The sequence below is a fragment of the Anser anser genome, assembly GCF_964211835.1.
Source record: "Anser anser genome assembly, chromosome: 12".
In the NCBI taxonomy this organism is placed as follows: Eukaryota; Metazoa; Chordata; class Aves; order Anseriformes; family Anatidae; genus Anser; species Anser anser.
The window spans coordinates 3,060,451-3,080,730 of NC_139733.1; the positions used below are offsets into that span (position 1 = coordinate 3,060,451).

Here is a 20,280-nt window from a genome sequence, read left to right on the forward strand (position 1 = left end):
ATAAGAATTAGGGAGAAAAAAATTAGGGGCAGGAGAATCACCCTTGCAGGAACTTCTTCCTAAATTTATGATGAGATGCAGATGTCCTGGTAATACCATTTTTCTAGGTAGACATAAAACATACTTGATGTTTATTAAATATTTACATTTTCTGGTTTGAGGGTTTTATTATTCTTCCATATTCGGGGATAAACTCATTCTATAAACCTTATATTACATAACAAAACAACAACAACAAAAAGTCACATAGCTGTGTTCCGACATTACTTTATAAACATCTTCCTCCTCCTCTGGATTGTTTTCCTCCGGTTCATCATCTTGCAAGTCACAGGATATAGCTCGGCGTATTTCAGGACCGATATCATGAAGTGTCCTTAGTCCTGCCTAAATTAATGACAATATCATAACATATTAGGAATGCAAATTCTTCTATAGTTACAGACATGTAAAATTCTTAAAAAACAGTTAACAAGTTTTTCTATCCTGATATTCATAGATGATGCATCCTACTACGTCTCTTTACTGTCATTAATAAAAGGCTTATAGTCCAGTACAGTCCCGTTGAAGTGAAGTGTCCTTATTATCACTGTGTAGATCCTGACTAAAGGACCACTGATGTTTATGGAACCCTACAGAAATAAAATTCATCTTATAAGAAATTATAAGCAGTCAACAAGTACTTTAATAAAACATATTTCAAAGAGATGTATATTTAATGTTAAAAATGTGTTTGCAGCCTGTGTCCATGCAGGAAACACAAGAGGATCTTTGCTCCAGCAATAGCAGTTTTAGCAGAGCTCAGACTGTAAAGAAAGCAGTGAAATAATTCCAGCTCATCTATGCTGCCCGCAGGTACAGATGTGAAGCTTCAGTGTAGAACAGAAAGACATCCAGCTACAGCAGCAGGGGCCTCAGCATGTATTGGTTCATATTCCTTCTCAAGCCTGCTATCAAAAGGAATTTTTAGCAAGAGGGTCTGTGCTGGAACTGCCGAAGAGACCCCTACACATCACAGAGCTAACAGACAGCACCCTCGCGCCCAACAATTCCGTGCTTTTGTATGCCTTACCTACTCTGAAAAGATGATATTTTTCCTATTTTAACTCTGGCTGCCACTGTGTAAAGAAAAGGAAAAAAAAAAAAACACAACCTTGTTCTCCCCAACTCTTTTTTTTTCTTCTCAGGTTCAGAAGAAATCAAGAATTTGTTTACCCCCTTACTAATGCTACACTTACACATATAAAGAGTATGCATGGCACTTGGCACAATCACGATCTAAAAGCCTGATTTATCAACTTTCTGTGCATTTTTGATATAGATGTGAGGACTGACCAGCCCATTGGGGCACGATACTTCTCCTGGGGAGGCATGGAGATGGGTGGGGCATTTTGCATGTTTCAGAGCACAGATGGAGCTGGAGGGCCTTGGCAGATACCAGGCATGGCTGGGTCCCATTGCTGCTGCCCATCTCACACGTCCCTGGGAGCTCGCTGCAGCACTGCACCCAGCTTTCAGACCCCAGTGGGAACAGCCAGTTTGCTGGGGAGCAAAATGGCCTTTATGCAGTGTGGGCAACCAGAACCTGGAAAGGGATGAACTGAAAAGCTTTGTATCAGCCTGTATGGATTTACCACATGTTCTTGCTCAGGTTTCACTCTACTGGTGTTTCACCTTCTGAAAATGGTGTTTGAATAATCACATTAGCTACGTGAACTTGGCAATTACATTTTCTTCCTCAGGGATGATCTTTGCGAGTTATGCTGTAATAGAACAGGTCTCTAAAATCATTTACTAGGGAGTTAATATCCAATATACTTTTCATGAATACGTTGTGCTTTTTCCCACTTCTTGTGCTAATTACATTGTCAAGTTTAGCAAGGTTGCTAATGGCATCACTTTGTAAGGTGCTAAAGGGAAGTAGAATTAACACTCTCAGGTACAAATTTCAAAACAGACCAAAGGCTTTAGTATTTATTTAGCAGAGGATTACTACTATATTTTGGTTACTCGGTCATTAGCAAGAATAATCACATTTCCAAATCACTGACACTATAACATAAACTGTAGTAAGAACAGAACACAATGCCAGAGCTACTAAAATAAGAAAATATGCATGCAGAAAAATAGCTGATTAGACCTACGCTATAGCAGTGAACGTAAGAGACGTAGCAGCCAAGTCTCGATTCCCCAGTGTTCCTCATCTTCATCGAACCACCCTCTAACACTGAGGCTGAGCGCACTGCTCTACAACGGCACAAAAGCTCTGTGCTTTCAGTCAAGCCCCAACTCCCTGCAAGCTAAGCCCTTCTCTGAATGCAATGCTCTCAGCAATATTATACATTTTAGTTCTAGCAAAAACTACTAGCTTATGTTCCTGTATGCCAAATTGTGACAAAGTCCCATAAATATATACCTGAAAACTGAGAAAAGGCAAATGTTTGGAAGGAACATATCCAATAATCATGTAATTACATTTCCCACTTCCTTCTGGTATATTTCTTGCTGAATTACTCCCTCTTAAAAAGAATAAATAAGAGCAGGCAGCTTTTATCATCTCATCCTCCTCAGTAATACTCATTTTCCTGTGACAGACCCCTTGCAATGACAGTCACCAGCAGAAGATTAAAACCTGAATCACAGTATGTAAGAGTATACCTTTTAAAGTGAAACAATCAGCTTTATTTACTGACATCCAGTACCAAAGCCATAGGTTCTACAAGCAACACCTGATTGCAGTATTAAAATATCCCTCAGGTTATTTGCTCCAACAGAATCACCCAGAATGACCTTGCTAAGTCCATCAGTAAAGTGACTACTCCCATTTACTGCCCCATTTTACATGGAGTACTCAAAAAGTATTCTAAGCAATCTAACAATTTTTACAGCAGGAGGGCTCTGCACCGTGAGACAAACTCTCATGCTGAGCTCTTACTGGTGAGAAGACAACCCCTCGTTATATCAGTCAGCTTCACTGAAGTTGGGCTGATGTAAAAAAGCAGGCACTGTACTTGTCTGCCAGTAGGAATATCCCTCCTCTGAACCACATTTCAGGTCTTCTGTGAAGATCACAAAGAAAGCAGGGGCTGATAAATATTTGACTTTTACCTTCAAGTACTTTAGAAGCAAATCAAAGATCTCTTAAATAAAAAACAACATCACAAAACAACACAAAATCAAACCAAACCTTCCCACATCTATCCATTAGTTGAAAGGGAAAAAAAGGTCCTTCTGATACACATTTTCCCCTACAATATTGACCAGCTTAGCCTACCCACAGCAAGAACCCCACAGGGACAATGGGACTATGCACTGTCCTCCCCTGGACAGGGATTTACCTGCATTTTTCACAGATTTCTAGGTTGGAAGAGACCTCAAGATCATCGAGTCCATCGAGTTTCAGGGAGGTGTGCTTGTTTCTTTGTTCCTACAACTGCTGAAGTCCATAGCAGGCAACTACTTCCCTAAGAACTTTATAAAACCTTTTGTTGTTATTACATATAATGAATCAAGACCAGCCACATTTCTGAGGCATCATAATAAAATGACTTTTTAAAAAATGTTAAATTTTAGTGCTATACAGAAATTACTTCCTCACATGGCTTGTCAGAGCTGTAGAGGAAAGGAAATCACAGCTAAATCCTTTTTACTTTCCATAGATGGAACAACTGGTAGGAATTAAAGACTGATATAAGACCTTTCATAACATTTCATTTAGTTAGTAATGATTGCTGGAGGGGTGACACTCTCTCTAGTCTCCCTTATATCCTTTATATCTATTTCTTAAGACAGATTCTTGATTTCTGCAGATTTTCTCCTGTCCAGAGAATTTTTGCCTTTCCTTAAAGGAAGCTTCAAGATTATTTTACACTTTTTCATCAGTAAAAACACCTTTAAAGTTTTTCCCTAAATAAATATAAACGTGAGTAAGTATTATTTTATTTCCTATTTTTTGATGGTCAAAATATAAATCATATTATTTCAAGAAGCAGGGGGTCGTATATATGTCTAATATCCATCTCAGCTCATCAGTCTGGAAACTTGCCTGGTTCAAGGTTGTTAAATCAGTCAAACGGATCACATTTCTAAGAAAATGCATTAATAATATCAGATTATAGCAGAACACACAACTCTTCAGTTCTGTTATCTCTAACTTTCCAACACAGAGCATCATTATTTGCTATTCACAAATATTTTTGCTTAGTGGATATGGGACTGGAAAAAACAGTGTGGTGTTTTTTTTTTTTTTCATATAAAAGTTAATATTTATGTACATTTACCCAACACCTTTTAGCAAACTTTGTTTTCATCAAAGACACTGGAAGATAGAAAGACCTGTAACAGAGCTGATAAAACATATGCAAGAGATGTTTAGACACTAGTTTTACAGGGATAACAATCAAAACTGCACCACTGATTATTCACGCTCTTCTGCAAAAGGACATCTGTTGGTTCTATTCATATTGTTCCATTTTGTTGACCTTTCTTTGAAGTAGGGGAAGAGAAGAGACACAAGCTACTGTATTTGATTGACTCTAATTCTATTCTATAGATTTCACTACAAATTTGCAAAAATAAAAGCTCTTTCTTATTCAGAAGTTTTCTCTCCAAAATTTATTTTTGATGCCTTTTTTGCTTAATTTGTTCATTCTTGGTATGGGAAATATGAGATATATCAGGCCAATAGTTAGTTAGTTCATGACACAGTGTGCGCCAAACATAATTACATGATAAAACCAAGCATGTCTTTAAATAGGCTTTCCTCTAAATACAAAAGATGACTTCAAATTAACATGATAATTCTGTGCAGCTGTCCTTTATGAGGCATAATAGCACCTGCAATGTTTTCAAGATGGCATGAAGCACTAATACACCGGTGCTGTGTGCTAAACAGCAGCTTGAGAGACAATTAGCGATGCCCCTGTCTCTGACACAGCACTGAGATGACATGTGTGCCTTTAAAAGTTAAAGGAATAGAACTGTAGGTGTCCCTCAGTGGTAAAATTGTCATATGACTAATAACTATAGTTCTCAATTGGTCATTCAGAAGGAGATAACCTTAAATACACTTGAAAAGCATCACGTGCCAAAATGCAAAAATATTTAAGTCAAATTAAGCTTAAAAATATTAAGAAGTTAAATATTTCAAAAAGATCGCTTTTAACAAATGCCAAATAGTTTTAAGATTAATTTTATGCATCTGTAGTATTCATAAAACAGTAGCACTATTTTAGATATACATTTTATATTGAGAAGTTTGTGTATAATGCAAGACTTCAGAGTCATGACTTTTAGAAAAATTTTTAAAGGCTTATGAATACTGGAACTACAAAAAGATAATTTTCCCTATATCTGAACTCAGTGCACATCCATTTAGAGGCATCATGCAACCTACACACAGATGAAGTTTTAGCTTATTTTAAGCTGAGTAAACACAACAGTCTAAATAATAAGAATCACAATCACTACAGTAGTTCTAGTCACATAAAATAAACAATGCTCCCTACTTGAGGCATTTTATAGTGATATCAGGAAATGGCAGACACTTGTATAATATGCTTCATAGATTTTAGAAGAATGCTGAATAGTTACGTATATTGCTATATAAACTAATTAGATCTGAAATAAAGCATAAACATGAATTCTAAACGCTTATGTCTTAAGAGTTTCAGAGTACTGAAAGTATATGACTATGAAACTGTTCACATGAACCACTGTATAATGAATACGTTTTTAGTAGCTGCTTATTTTATAGCAAAGAAAACCAAAAAGAACAAAAAACCACCACAGATGCACTGTCACAGCATAAAATAACCTGAAGGCAGTAAGAACAGAACACAATGCCAGAACTAGTAAAGTAAGAAAATAAGCATGCAGAAAAATAGCTGAATAGACCTACACTATAGCAGTGAATATAAGAGACGTAGTAGCCAAGTCTTGATTTCCCAGTGTTCCTCATCTTCATCGAGCCCACACTCTTAACACTGAGGCTGAGCGCACTGCTATACAATGGCACAAAAGCTCTGTGCTTTCAGTCAAACTGTGGCTTCTGTCAAGCTAAGCCCTTCTCTGAATGCAACATGAACACAGAAGACAATTAAATTGAACTTGAACAAAGCATATTAACCCCTCAGTAGATGCCTACTAGGGGTCTACTTTCTCTCAAGTTTACTGTAGGGTTGATATTACTAACAAAATCTTCATACATAAAAAGCATAATTAGCTTAACCCAAAGCACATTCCCAAGATCAAGTTCAGCTCAATAAATCAGTGTCTTGTGTCCTTGTGATGTGAAGGGAAATATCCATTAACTTTTATTTGCAGATATTAACAAAGCGGATTGTGTGTAAATAAATGTGAAATACAGATGTGAATGTTACATAGTTTAGAGCACACATGTTCCCTAGGAAAAAGAGCATCAAATTAATTCATTTACTCCAACTAACAGATGAAAGTAATTAAACCCGTTCATGCTTCACTTAACATTTATTTTCACCAGCAATGTGACTACTGTTTGGCTCAATACATTTTTCCATCACCACAAAAAGACATCTCCTAAACTACTGCTACAAATATAATTTTCTGGTTTTATCCCAAGAATGTATTCATTCTCATGGCGTAAATATCGATTAATAGAATAAGAAAGGCACTATGAGCAATTCACCCCCAAGGAATTTTGTGTCTCATGTCCTAAAAGTGTGTATAACACAACAAAAATGTCAGTAGATAGCTAACGCAAACTGGTCACCTACCATTTCAGAATTAGCTGCTTTTCTCTCCTTCATAAGGACTGAAAACTCCTGAATCTGCAGAAGACATTCAAGCCTGTTGTAGTTCCAAGGACCATCATTATACTATTTCTGAAGATGTTTTCAATGACAATACGGAAGTTTAGACCAAATGCTGTTGGTTATAACTTGAAATACCCTTTTCTGACTGAGGAGGACTTTGAAACTTCATGGCAAAAAGACTTTACTCAGCAGCTTGAGCAGATAAACTCTGGAGACCCACTTCATGTTCTAGAGTGCTTCCTCTTCTCTCCCAAAGAGCAGCCTTTGTTAGGCTAACCACAAATGCTGCAGCCTTGAGGACAAACTGAGCTATACAGAATGAAAATCACCCTGAATGCAATCACTGTGGGGTAAGAAGGGGAATTCCTGCCTGCTGCAGACTGGTATTCACAAAGCAAACCTAGTTTTGCAGGGAACTCCATTCCAATGGTCTTACTCAACCCAAACTTTGCTGCTTCTTGCCCTCAAACATTTCTCAAGCCAACTATCAGAAGAAGCCATTGTCTTCATTCCAATTGTGTCAAGGTTCTGATACAAAAATGGCAAGGGGACTGCCACTGAAATTCTCTTGACATAACAGGCAATTTCTCACATGTAACCAAATAATATGAAAGCAAAGGATGAAATTTTCAGATCTTCATTTGTTAAAACTCCTGTCTTAATGACTAAAAAATAAATTAAAATGGTATTCTGTACTTATTCTGTTGTTAATTAGAGGACAATAATTTTACAGCTTCTACAGTGTTAGCTATCTTAAATATTCCCAGTTTCTATTCCTTTCTTTCTAGATAAGTTATTTTGGTACAACATAATATTAATTTTCTTACAGTCCCCTTCTTTCTCTGATTGTGCAAAGAGTCTGATACCTTCAGTGATTTATTTACTACACATATCTGGTATCATGAACATTGGCATCTAGGATCCAGCTTTCCTTCTTCTGGAAAATTCAATAAATGCTAACTATAAATGTGTTCTGACTGGAACTGATAAATGGCAGAAATGAGACAATACAGAGTGAGTCTTGCAGACTGGAGCATAAAACTCCAAAAATTCAAGAGACGATATCTAGGGTGGAACATGACTCTATGTTTTTCTTCTTCCTCCACTACAGAAACATGGTGTTGGACAACCTATGTTCTTGATTTTGACAGCTGACGGGATGGAAAAATGCCTGCTATCAAGCCTATATATCATACTCACGATGAAATGCAAATGTAATTGATGGAACAGTTATCTGAAATGAGATCTAATTTACTGTTGGCCCCACTGACTGAGTCTTCCTGAATAACTGACATTTTAATAAAGGAAGCTAAAATGTAAATAAGCAGTAACTTTCTAAAAAAAAAAAAAATAAGGAAGAGTTTATTCCAGTAGAAACTCTTCTGACCATATCAATACATTGTTTTTTGATTGAGCAAAATTGGTCAGCAAAATAAAGAGAAAAAAAATAACTTGTTATATTTGTTGATAATCTACTTTGGAGAAATAGCTATAGGAATCAGAATCATTTAGGTTGGAAAAGACTCTTAAGATCATTGAGTCCAACCATCTAATCCTTTAAATGCTGGGCTGAAACCCCATAAGACAGGGCTTTTTTCCAACCATAGGTTTCAGGTTTCTTTGAAATGGCATTTCTACTGATATTTGGTAGATGAAGCTGAATTACTATTCATTTATTAGAAAGACAGAAGTAGAACAGAGGAAAATGTGGAGAAAGAAACAACCTCCTATCTACTAGCCTGAATCATGTTATTGCCACAGGAACATTGTTTTAATCAGAACGAAAACAAAACAAACAAACAAAAAGCCATTTTAGATTCCTAGCAGAGATTCGTGGTGCAATTTTTAGCTGTTCTGAACTGAGAAATGTTTGTCTAAAGACAGAGAAAGTGCTAATTCTTCCCAGTTTCATCTTTCTCTCTGTCTTTGGTATTGAACAGAAAGCACAATCTGATAATAAACAACGGAGCACACCCACATTTGGGAACTCTATTTGTTTCTATACTGTTACGCACACGACTTCAAAAACAGAGGTGGAAACCTGTAATACTGTGGCTTAGAAATAATTTTGAGCTCCTTATTACCAAATACTGTTCAAAGTCTGCAAAATCCTTCCTAATAATCTGGTGTCTTTCACTTTCCTCTCAACTGTTTCCAGCCTTTTCCTTTTTACCTCTTCCATTCCCCATGTTATTTCTTTTCTCTCTGATGATGTGCAAATATAGCTCATGTTGTCCCGGCAAGCCGTGTGCTCATACATCAGTAACAAGCACTGAGATGAATTTTTCTCTGCCTATTGTAGAGAAATGCATGACTTGGAACAGCAAATGGATCAGAGCTCCTGGTAGAGACATTATTAGGAAATATGAGAGAAAAATTGCCCACTAAAGACAGCAAAGATTGTTATGTTAGACAAAAGAAAAAAAAAAAACAGCAGGATTTTTAACAAAGAAAAAGATATATGAATTAACACATTCCGCCCCCTTTAGATATTTTCACAACATGGTCTTCAACTTGCATCAGAAAGGTTAAATATCTTTACAGTTTGTAGGAATCCACCCAGCATTAACTGAAGTTTGTTGAGTCATAATCCAATTAAAATGATACAGTGTATGATTTCTGGAATTATTTGAGGGCAGCCTTCCATCTGCATGTCTCAAAGTTCATAATGCCAAGGGTATCAATGAATAAAAACTTTCAAAATATAACCTTCAGATCACTTATACTCTATGGACTGCTTGCTGCAGGCTTTCCAAAAAACAGATGGCCAAGTAGTACTAGTTAATCTATTGCCCTGGGTTCCATTTGACAGCTTGTTTTAAGAGACAGGCATTAATGTAGCATGCTAATATTACTTCGTACAGAATAAATTGATGAAAGTGAAGTTCAAAATGTGCAAACATTAAAAATGTTGATAAGAACTTATTTCACCAGTAACCATGAATGGAAAAGAAAAAGAACAATGAGAATTGGAAGCAAATACCATATAAAGACATCTTTACTATGAGGTAATACCTGTTAGGAAGTTACCTGAGAGTTGGCTTATAACATCATAAGAACATAAGAAATTAAACAGTTGAAGTAAAACAACATAAATGATGGCTCAGAACTTCATTTATCTGATTTTACTTCAGCAACTTTAGACTTGGATGTATCAACTATACTTGTTGAGGAATCTTATAACTGTTGCTACCATTTGAGTAATTCACAGAGAATAATTTATTGCACTTACCTTGTTATAGAGAGAAAAGCAGGGTTACGTTTTACTTTTCTGATGAACAAGGGCCAAAAGTGTCCCAGCTAAATTAAATCCTTGCAGCACTGCACAATCATCAATATTCATTTACCTGGTATTTCAAGTAAGCTCACAAAATGGTTAATTAAAATGTAAAAACAAAATCACCTGCAGAGCAATCGTGGTATTCTTCGCAGGATATTTCCCCACCAGTCCTTGTTCTTTGCGTTTCTTGAATTTCCTAAAGTAGTCCTGTATCAGGAAGGTGGCATAGAACTTCCCCACGGTTACCTCATCATCTAAATGAACAGACCAGACAGATCTCTCCCAGGTCAGCACATTTGTCAATAGCCTGTACACTCATATCTGATTTGGGGGAAAAAATGTGATGGGTGCAATAGGCACTATGATTTCAGCTTACAGTAATGGAATCTGTAACTAGCTTAAAGCAATGTTTTAGCAAGCAGTTTGGGCTCAGTGAGGTAGGTGAACTCATCCTTAATAAAGAAGGAAATACAATACCTTACCAACTCTCATGTACTTCTGGGTAAATTCATGTAAGTTTCTAAAAAAACCATAAGCATGTTTATATGTTCATAGAAGGTGAAAGATTGGCTTTAGTTACTTGAAATAAATGGATTAAAATAAGAGCTACTGTGACTTACACACGCTTATAAGAGTGACTGTCTATAAAAAAAAAGTCTTGCTTGTAACATATTTCACTTTTTTTTATTCCTGCTGAGCCAAATTTTCTTAGTGTACCAATATAGCATTGTTTTAATTACATAAGGACTTTGGTATCTTTACAGGCTGCTTTGTTATGCACTTTTTTTTTTTTTTTTTAGTTGGTGTCATATCCTTACTATAGCAGCTGAACATCTTCCACTTTGAATTTGGTCTGTGTTACAGATACTCATGTTGGACCGTATCTTCTGCTGTCTTATTGTCACCCAATAAGACTGATTCTGGAGTAAAATCTCACAGATTTTACAATTTCACATATTTTCTGTGAGGCTCTTGTTTAAGTGAAGATTTAGTCCTTAGTCACCTCCTAGATAGGTAGTGATGATAAGAGTAAATATGAAACAGACATGGTGCTTTCCCACATTATTGTATCATATAAGGTCTGATTTGCTGATAGATAGGAAAATAATTTGCAACAGTTAATTTTGCACAGTTCAAAAGATACACAGACAGACAGTACAGTAAAAACTAGATTTTTTTTACAGAGTCACTGTTGTGAACCAAATCCAAATTTCCAAGTTTTCAAAGTTCAACAACTGGTACCTTATGACGATATTGAAATCTCCTGGTTCACAGCATGTAAGTATGTATGCGTCTGTTTTATGAGTCCCATTCAATCGTTCAGCTGTGGAAGTTTGATGCCCTGATAAGTAATGCTTGCCAGAAAACTAGAAATAGTTTTCTATTCAAAAACATTGCTTTTGTTCTCACACATTTCTTTCCCCTAGAGTTACCTGGCACAAAGTTAGCTTTTTCCACTTCTGCTGCCTACTCTCTGGAGTTTAGCAATATGTAGAGCCAGCCATTTGCAACGTGGTTGCTAGTTGGCTAGTGCTGCACATAAAGGAGGACTTTAGTACTGGAAGGGCTGGTGTATTTTAGGTGTCCAAGTTTCCTCCACAGTTACAGCCCGCATCATGATGGACAGCAAGCCCCTGCCATTCTGGCTACCCTCGTTGTGTCAGATGGGTGCTTAACACATCTCAGGATCTGGGTTACACCTTCGTGACTTGCTTGGCTGAATGCAGAAAATCTTATGTGCTCAGACACACTTTAACACGCCTTTGATAGAAAGTACAGGCTTTTTTGTTGTTGCTGTTTGTTGGTTGGGTTTTGTTTTTTTGTTTAAGTTTTATGTCATTTGCTTTGTGCATACTTTAACGCTAATGGAGATTTAGTAGACTTGATGTTTTTGCTTGTTTCCTATTGGTTTGTTTTGTTTTCTACATATGAACATATCTTCCTAAGCAAGTGTTTTCCCTGTTAATGAAATTTTTTAAGTGATTGTCATCTAGTGTAACATCATACATTAATGTTTGATTAAAACAGTCTCCTTGTGGTTTTGCATTATCAATTTTATGTCCCAATGTATCTCACTAATAATAGCACTTTTCGCTGTAATATGACAGCTTTTGCTAATTTAAATTTCAGTAGCCTTCTTTTTTTCATGACGTGATGAAATGTCAGTAAAAAGGATGGGGAAATCCAATCCATATGTAATACTATTTAAACTTATTTTTATCTATGTGACACAATCTGTCTCAAAATGAATCCTCACCATTCAAAATAAGCTCCTTCCAGAATTCACAGGATGCATTTCATTATAATGTCTGATGTGGGTTGTGTGCATGTGAGAAACTATGACAGGCTTTAACTTCAGAAAAATTGTACCAGGGATGTATCCTCCCAGCATTTTATTGTCTTTAGAGGTATCAAAGCAAAAACAATTGTAATAATTGCCTTAAAATATCTTGTTTGGAAGACCAGTCTGTTGCAGGAAATGTCTCTGCTTGTTAATGAGTCTGTTCTGCCAAATCCTGACATGTCTTCAAAGACTGGGGTACCCCCAGTTCCTACTAGGAAACAGCAGGGACTCTGTAGCTCACAAGAACAGCTCATCAGTGTACTGATTCAGTCTCATCAGTAAAAAGGTTTTTAATTTACTCCCCAAATCTAATTTCTAATCTTTTTGTGAACATTCACTTTGAAGTTCATCTGCAATCTCTCTTGGTAGCTCCTCAGGAAACAAGTCTCCTATTAAGAAGAGTTCTCTTATAAAGTATCTAACCTAAACCTGCCTTCCCTAGTTTAGCTGAATCCATTAATTTCTGCAATGTATCCTTGGTCAACCTCCCCCAGTAAGCCTTTCCCCATCTTCTATATTATTTTATTTCAAGTAATGCAACATAACTTTTAAGGAAGTGATATAGCAAATGGCTCCTAGAAAGAACAAGCACATAGAAGTGACAGACTTGATATAACATAGACTACTATGGGTTGCATTAAAGTGTGTCTCAAGACAGGCTATGACTACTGACTGTACCTGAGACGACAATAACTCCAAAGTCTCAGTGTGCACAAACAGAGGGCCCTATTAATCACTGCGGACATAAACCAATTTTTTATTAGCATATTAGATGGATGCATTACCAGTTTCCTGAATCGTGCATGTCAAAGTCTGTTTGTACAAACAAGATGCACGTGTAATTCACAGGCACAGTCAGTTGTATTGCAGACAGGTGCACACAAGAACTGAAGCTTGGCCAAGGGGAGCCATCCTTGACTTTGTTTTTTGAGTAACACACATATAGCCAGATATGGACAGGTAGGGAGGCAGCTAAGCATAACTGACCACAGTATAGACAGATCTATAGTTACAAATAGGGACAGCAAAAGGAATCATTTCAGTAGGAAGTTTTTGGAAGAGGTCAAAAAGTATTAGGCAGGATTAAATGGGTTTGCAGGTAGAGACTGGGGAGCTTAGAAAATAGAAAGCAGTTGAATCTTTAGTGGGTTGTATGCCTTTCTCTTACTCTGTAGTCTCCTAAGAATATGAACGCGTTCATACATTCAGGCATTTGACTCTCATTCTGTTTTTGCAAAACAGTTTCAGCTTTCTATACTGAAAATCTGTTGCTATCTATTAACAGTTTAATTCAAGTATAGTAATGAGTTATTTAACCAGTATTTAGCTAACTGTCTGCAGAGAAAAAGTAAATTGAAAGTTAGTGAATCTTAAGGACTTCACAACATGTTCTAGCTTATATCGGACCACTGAAGACATAGTGTCTTTTATCATTCAAGCAATGATCCAGATTTTCAGCCTTCTAACTACACTGAAGAGCTATATTTGTGGAATAAATATTAGCAATGAATTTTAGTATAGGTGAAAGTAAATATACAGCTTACATTCAGCAATGAAATGAAGCTGAAGTTAACGGTGAGTCGCTATGTAAGATTAGTTCTAGGAATGTAATCCTTAAAGATTCTTTGTCAGATTGGTTTAGGCAGGCACAGCTCACTATTCTGAAGCATGCATCTCTATTTCAATAAAAAATGTAGGGGAATAAAGTCGGCAAGAGGCAACACTAATTCCATGCCACCACCCTAAAACAGAATTGCTTCAGAATATTCGGAAAGACTCATAGTTGAAAGGAACAGAGGCTGCAGAAAAAGCTCAAGCACATAGTTACAACAATAACAAAGCAATTCATCTATGCCATGCAAGCACTTAGGTGTAAGGCTAAAAACAACAGAGTAGAACACAAAAAGTTGTTTTAAATGTGCAGTATCAGTTCCCCTTTGGATCATCAAATTTGCTAGATTTTTGTCTTAATCCCCAGTAGTAGCTGGCAGCCACCACACCAATAGCAAGTGGCTCCCTCCAGCGACAAAGCTAATGCTGCTTCTTGGGTCATGCTGAACAGCAGTGCAGCCAGCATGCTCTTTCTCCCCTAGAGACAGAGTATCACCTTCAGAAAGGGATCAGCATCCACCACCATCGGGCCTGGCATCTTGAGTCTGCTTCCAAACCTGAGTCTGATCAGTCTTGAAAGCTGCTGTAACACTATAAAAAGTACAATAGACTACAAAAAATACCAGATGATTACAATGGATCTGTATATTGTCTGGATATATACAGCCTGGGTGTGGATGACACAGTGCAACAGATCCTGCACCTTTAAAACTTGAAAAAGCAAGTAAAATGTCACCTAAACCTACACTACAGCATATTAAGAAAAATGTATATATTGAAAAAGGCTAAATATATATATTTTGGAATATATATATTTAAAAAAGGTATAACAAATATTTGATGCCATTTTATAGCATGTAGGAATAAGTAATATTCGTGCCTTGTAGTTCTTGCAAACGTATTGGCATGATTAAAATCTAGATATCTATTTACAAGGGCCATACTCATACCTCAGTCATACTGGCATAAATCCAAACCAGTTCCATTATCTGTTGACTGTGGAACTGCTCTGGTTTATACTAGTCTAACTAAGATAACTTAGCCTTTTGCTTTACCAATTTAGCAAATATATATATATATATATTCCAATTTTGCGTTTAAAACTTTTTAGTTTTCTCCCAAAAGTATTCAACATATACAAGGATATAAGCTAAAATGTAGTGTACATTGACAAGCTTAATTAGTAAAAAAAAAAAAAAAAGTTATTTTGCTGAATGAACTGAAATCAAACTAAATTTAGTTTATTTTGCTGAATGACTTGAAATTAAGACTGAATTTATCTCTAATAAGGTTTGTGTTGTTTCCAAGCAAGAAAATAAGCATTAAGTGCATCTTCCTCTCCTTCTTTTTAATCTAAGGAATTTGTGAATTTGTGTTAATCAGTCCTATATTTATTATGTAGTGTAACAGGATATAATGTTCTCTGCATTTATTTTGCTATTATTGTTTGTTGTCCTTTAATGACATTATCATTTCAAATTTTAGTAATTTTATTTCTTTGGTTCCTAGCAATCCACAAAGACCAAAATGCACAGAGAATAGCATATTGCAAAGTTTATCACACTGACCGCCAGCTGGAGGGACAACTTGGTCAAGTAATTTCATGCTTGTTTTCTTCCATATTTTCTTTATAACTGCTCTAAGTTCTTCATTTGCTTGCTCTAGGTTACCTGTGGCAATGAAATAGAAAAACAAAAGATGACCACTATGTTTCAACTAGCTGCAATGAATGATCCTTGGATATTAATTAGCTGTTTACATATAAAGACTGTGATAAAGACTGTTAGCAGCAGCCTAAGCTACATGAAGTATCAGATAACAATACTGCAATAATCCAAGAGAAGAAAGAGTGTAAGAGAGAACTCCTAGGGGCTTTCAAAGCAGTCTCTGGAGTACTTCAGAAGTCAACAGTAATTTACAGATCTTGGCTCTACTCTGTCACTGCTTAATACCTTCTGCCTAAATTACGCAGAATGTGACAACTTGTTCTTTACAAGCCACTTCCTTCCTGATCCAAAGCTGACCCTTTTTTTTTTATTTATTATTTTTTGTCTAATCATAGGATTTACTCAATTGTGCAGGCGTGCAAGTTCAGGCATCCAACTACTGTGCAGTTTTCTCATGCAGTGGTACCCTAGCCCACAGAGAACAGCAGAAGAAATTGGAACAGGAAAAAGTAAAAGACAGTAAAATAATGAAAAAAAATATATAAAAACAGAAAGCAAAATTCCTCAAAACATACCACAGTTTTTAAAACCTTTTCCCCTTTTGATGCAAATGACAGAAATTCATTCCACCGAGTCAGAACTGGTCTCCAACAAACCAGTGACGTCACTTTCAAGTGTGCAAAAGCTGCAGTTGCACTAATGTGGGATCTATGTACTGACTTAAAGAGCAGTGAGGAAGGAGCATCTTGGTCATCCAGAGAGGGGAACTCATTCATTCCTTGCAGTAGAACTCCTGTTACATCACTGCTGAATGATTTTATCAGACCAGGTGAAAACATGTAATAATTTCTGATATTACTTGGGCTTTGGCCTCACTACCTCCTCCTTTTCATTTTCTCACAAGTCATTCCTAGCAATAGTGAATACAATCCATGATCCAAAGTCCAATCGAATCCACTGAGACTTAGGCAGCCTTATTCATGTCCAACAAAATTAATAAATTCTAGTTTTTCTTCATTGCACTTTCTGACAAGACTTGGCAGGTAAAACCCTTACCTTCTGTTTTTATCTTTAGAGCAGTCCTAACCAAAGCAAACAAAGTAGCATTGAACATGACGGTTCCATCACTGTTCAGTGGCATATTCATGGCTACTAACCTCTGTGAAGGAGAAAAGAAAAATGTTCAAAAAAACAAATGCCTGTAACATTCATTTCTGAAAAGCTGACATAATCAAAGAATAATATCCACTGAGAGGAGTAAAAATTCTGTAACTTTTCAAAAAACATTGAGCCTTCTATCCAAGCTGTCTATAATAAACACCCAATATTGCTTATTTCTGATACTAATCATATGTATGCTTCTACAAACGATAAAACTGCCCAATAGTTTTCATAGGTAATTTTTATTGAGCTAATCTGCAGACATTGAAGCAATATCAGGGACATATGCAGTTATTCAAAAGCATGCACTCCAGTTGCACTCATGTTCCAGGCTTCCCATGGAGTGCTCCAGCCTCATGCTCCATGAAGAACCACAGCACCAGGTCTGGCTTGCATAAACTGATTCGTTTCTCAGGTGACTCTTCAATAATGCTGTGCATGTTTTATGCTATTTACATAGAATTAGTGCAAAAGTGATTTTCTTCTTTGGATTAGCCTCTTCATTAGAATTCCTTAAATACATTAATAATTGTTCATCTCCTTTGTGTTGCTTTTCAACTTTTATATTACAATGTAATTTGTCCTCATCCAGATTACACACTGTGCTTAACAAGTTCTACTTGAAATTTCTGCTAATTTTCAGTCTTCTCACTTCTGGACATTGTTTGGACATTGTTATTCATTTCTGCGTGGTTTATCATCTTGCAGTCCACACCCTTCAAACTCAGATCTATGTTTCACATGCAGCAAACATTCCATGAATGCAACTGTAAAAGTACTATATCAAAACTTAATTGCGAACTAAAGTAAACTACCACCCTCTTCTCCCTGGGACTAAAGAGAAACCAGAAATGTCACTGGGTCACCAGCAATGCTGGGCTGAGGTAGCTCATATATGCCACAATAATAGATTGATAGATTTACAGACCAACTCCTTTTGATGCTCCTTTTGATTTTGATGCTCTGTAAAGAATTTCATGTTGACAAAAGCTACTCAAATGGGTACACTGAAGGAAATGACACTGATTTTGCTGCTTTAAGTTAAACCTGCATAAAGCTGGGAAAACCTGAGTGGAGGACACCTTGTGAATAGACAGGTTTACTGTGCGTACAGAACACACATTTCGCAGAATTGAACGAATGAATGAATAAACTGTGAAAGAAGCCTACAAAGGAAATAGGGTAAAACCTACCTTGCAGGCCACTCGGTGAGGGCATAATTTGCCAAAACCAAGTGGTGGCTGAATGCGTCTCAGTAACGTAACCACATCAAGATGCTTTATTCTTCCCCTAGAACCGACACATATCAATTACCAAATACCAAATATACATGCATTCTCAAAGAATATACTATGCTATGCTTTTATTGTTTCTATCAGATAAATCTTACCAGAGAAATGCTCTAACTTACTTTGCCTCAGGGTCGTATTCTGACCATATCCTTTTGAACTCATCCAAATGATGTGGACCCAGGATGGACCAGTCACGTGTCAAATAATCAAAGTTATCCATAATGACAGCCACAAATAAATTTATTATCTAAACAAAAGCAATTAAGAACACAGATCTACTGGAATTTTTTGGAAATACAAATATTTTCAATAAATAACTTTATAAGATAGGAGTTTTAGAATTCAAATAATTTAATAAATTAATAAATAATGATTTTTGGCAAATAACATTGAATATCACAAAAAATACTTGCTGACCTTTTAACTGCTTAACTGGAACTATCAAGAAATCAAATGACAAGAGTGTGATTCTGTTGTATAATACTCAGTCTTTGACATAGGCTTTTGAATGTTTTTGTCTCTCTTCCTTGACTTGCCAGATCAAAGAATGGATCCAACACGTTTGACACTGTGTAGATTTCAGGAAACACCTTTTATATTCATAGGATTCACTGACATGACATTGAGACTTCTGCCTATGTTTCATCAACATAAAAGATGACACAAGAGAAGGGGTATGTTTACAGTGGTCCAGGATTCTCTTTGACCAATCTCCTTTTGCAAGGAGAACAGTACTGAGAAAAGAACAAATCAACCAGCTTAGCCAAGACACCTGCAATGAGGAAAAAGGGATTTCTGCAGATTGTTTTAGAGCAAATAATTCATTATGCCATCATTAGGAAGAAAGTTTATAGTTTGCATCTTGTGCACCACAATCTGAGCACACTTTGTAGAGATACATATCCAAATTCTGATGTTTATATAATACTAATAAGTCAAATGAACTGCAACTTCATTATCAATGAATATTTAATGACATTATTGAAAAATGCATTAAATAATAGCTGATGAAAAGAAGGTTAACAGCTTTCAAATGTCCAAGGAGCCATTTCCTGTATACAGGGAGGCCTGTATTCTGAAGAACATCTTGCGCATGAGAATTTATTAGCCTTAAGTATAAGATACAGGATTTAGGAGTGTGTATGAAAAATACAACCTTGCAAAAATATTTTAGCGATAGGATTCTAAATTCTTCTCTGACCCTACTACTCTTTCAGTTGAGAAGAAATTCAAAATGTTAAAACTTATTTCTGCTAATAAGCACAAGCTGAACTCACCAAAAATGCACAAAGCATGTAAAAACTGATAAAATAAATGATGGCAAAATTGCTTCCACACGTGTACTCTTCCCCTGGATTATAATCAGATTCTGGATCACAGCGTTTTCCAGGCAAACATGCCAGCATGATTTCCTGCCAGGCTTCTCCAGTTGCACACCTTCATAAGGTCACAAAGAGAATTAAGTATTATTTGATCAAAATTAAGAAGAATGTATTAATTTGTTACATTCTGATAAAATGTTTGGAGCTGTACATGCATAAATGTGAAGACAGGCCTCAAACTCCTCAGAGCACAAATTAATTAGAAATTACAGAGCATGTTTCAGAAATGACAAGTTTAGATCTGACACTGCAGGCAAAATTTATAAGGTACACTAGTACACCAGAAAGGCTCACATGTAAAAATTTGAACTCCAAACTGTCATTTACAAGTTAAATACCTATTGCAGTGGGGTTGCTGTGTATGGAAGTGGATATATTGTATAACAAAACTGTAATAAAAGTTAAAAGTTGTGTTGCTTTTTTCTCTCCATGGCTGAGGAAATGTTTGTCTCTTGTTTCTGCTGTTGCCTTTTTTTTTTTTTCCTATAGTTGGGTAATGCCTGTATACACACCTGTGATTTCAAATACTTAAAAACAACCACTTACCTATGACCTAGTTGCAAAGGCAAGTCTTCACATGCATAAAGTGACTTAGCTCTCTCATTGGGCCTACAGATACAGAGCATTGTAGCTAACTACAGATGTTGAACCTATGGGATTCTAAGTTCGTTTTTTCAGTAATACACTCTCTCCCTCTTTTACCTTCAGCTTATTTTCTGGGGATAGTCAATCATCTTATGCAATATGATAGGAAT

At 36.3% G+C, this 20,280-nt stretch overlaps 1 protein-coding gene across 26 annotated transcripts in view; it reads right to left on the reverse strand.

Moving 5' to 3' along the window:
• The window catches only part of CACNA1D (calcium voltage-gated channel subunit alpha1 D), a 186,600-nt gene that overhangs the window by 13,427 nt on the left and 152,893 nt on the right, over positions 1 to 20,280 (reverse strand). For all 26 annotated transcript variants that reach the window (XR_014571618.1, XM_083795885.1, XM_083795894.1 and 23 more), the window contains 7 exons: positions 19,421 to 19,580; positions 18,263 to 18,390; positions 18,045 to 18,141; positions 16,747 to 16,849; positions 15,592 to 15,693; positions 10,192 to 10,322; positions 268 to 384 (listed from right to left, as the gene is read on the reverse strand). Coding sequence is in view for 25 of the 26 variants with exons in the window: in XM_083795885.1 (XP_083652011.1) it covers positions 268 to 384; positions 10,192 to 10,322; positions 15,592 to 15,693; positions 16,747 to 16,849; positions 18,045 to 18,141; positions 18,263 to 18,390; positions 19,421 to 19,580 (838 nt within the window). In the remaining variant the exon portion in view is untranslated. The remainder of the gene's footprint in view (positions 1 to 267; positions 385 to 10,191; positions 10,323 to 15,591; positions 15,694 to 16,746; positions 16,850 to 18,044; positions 18,142 to 18,262; positions 18,391 to 19,420; positions 19,581 to 20,280) is intronic.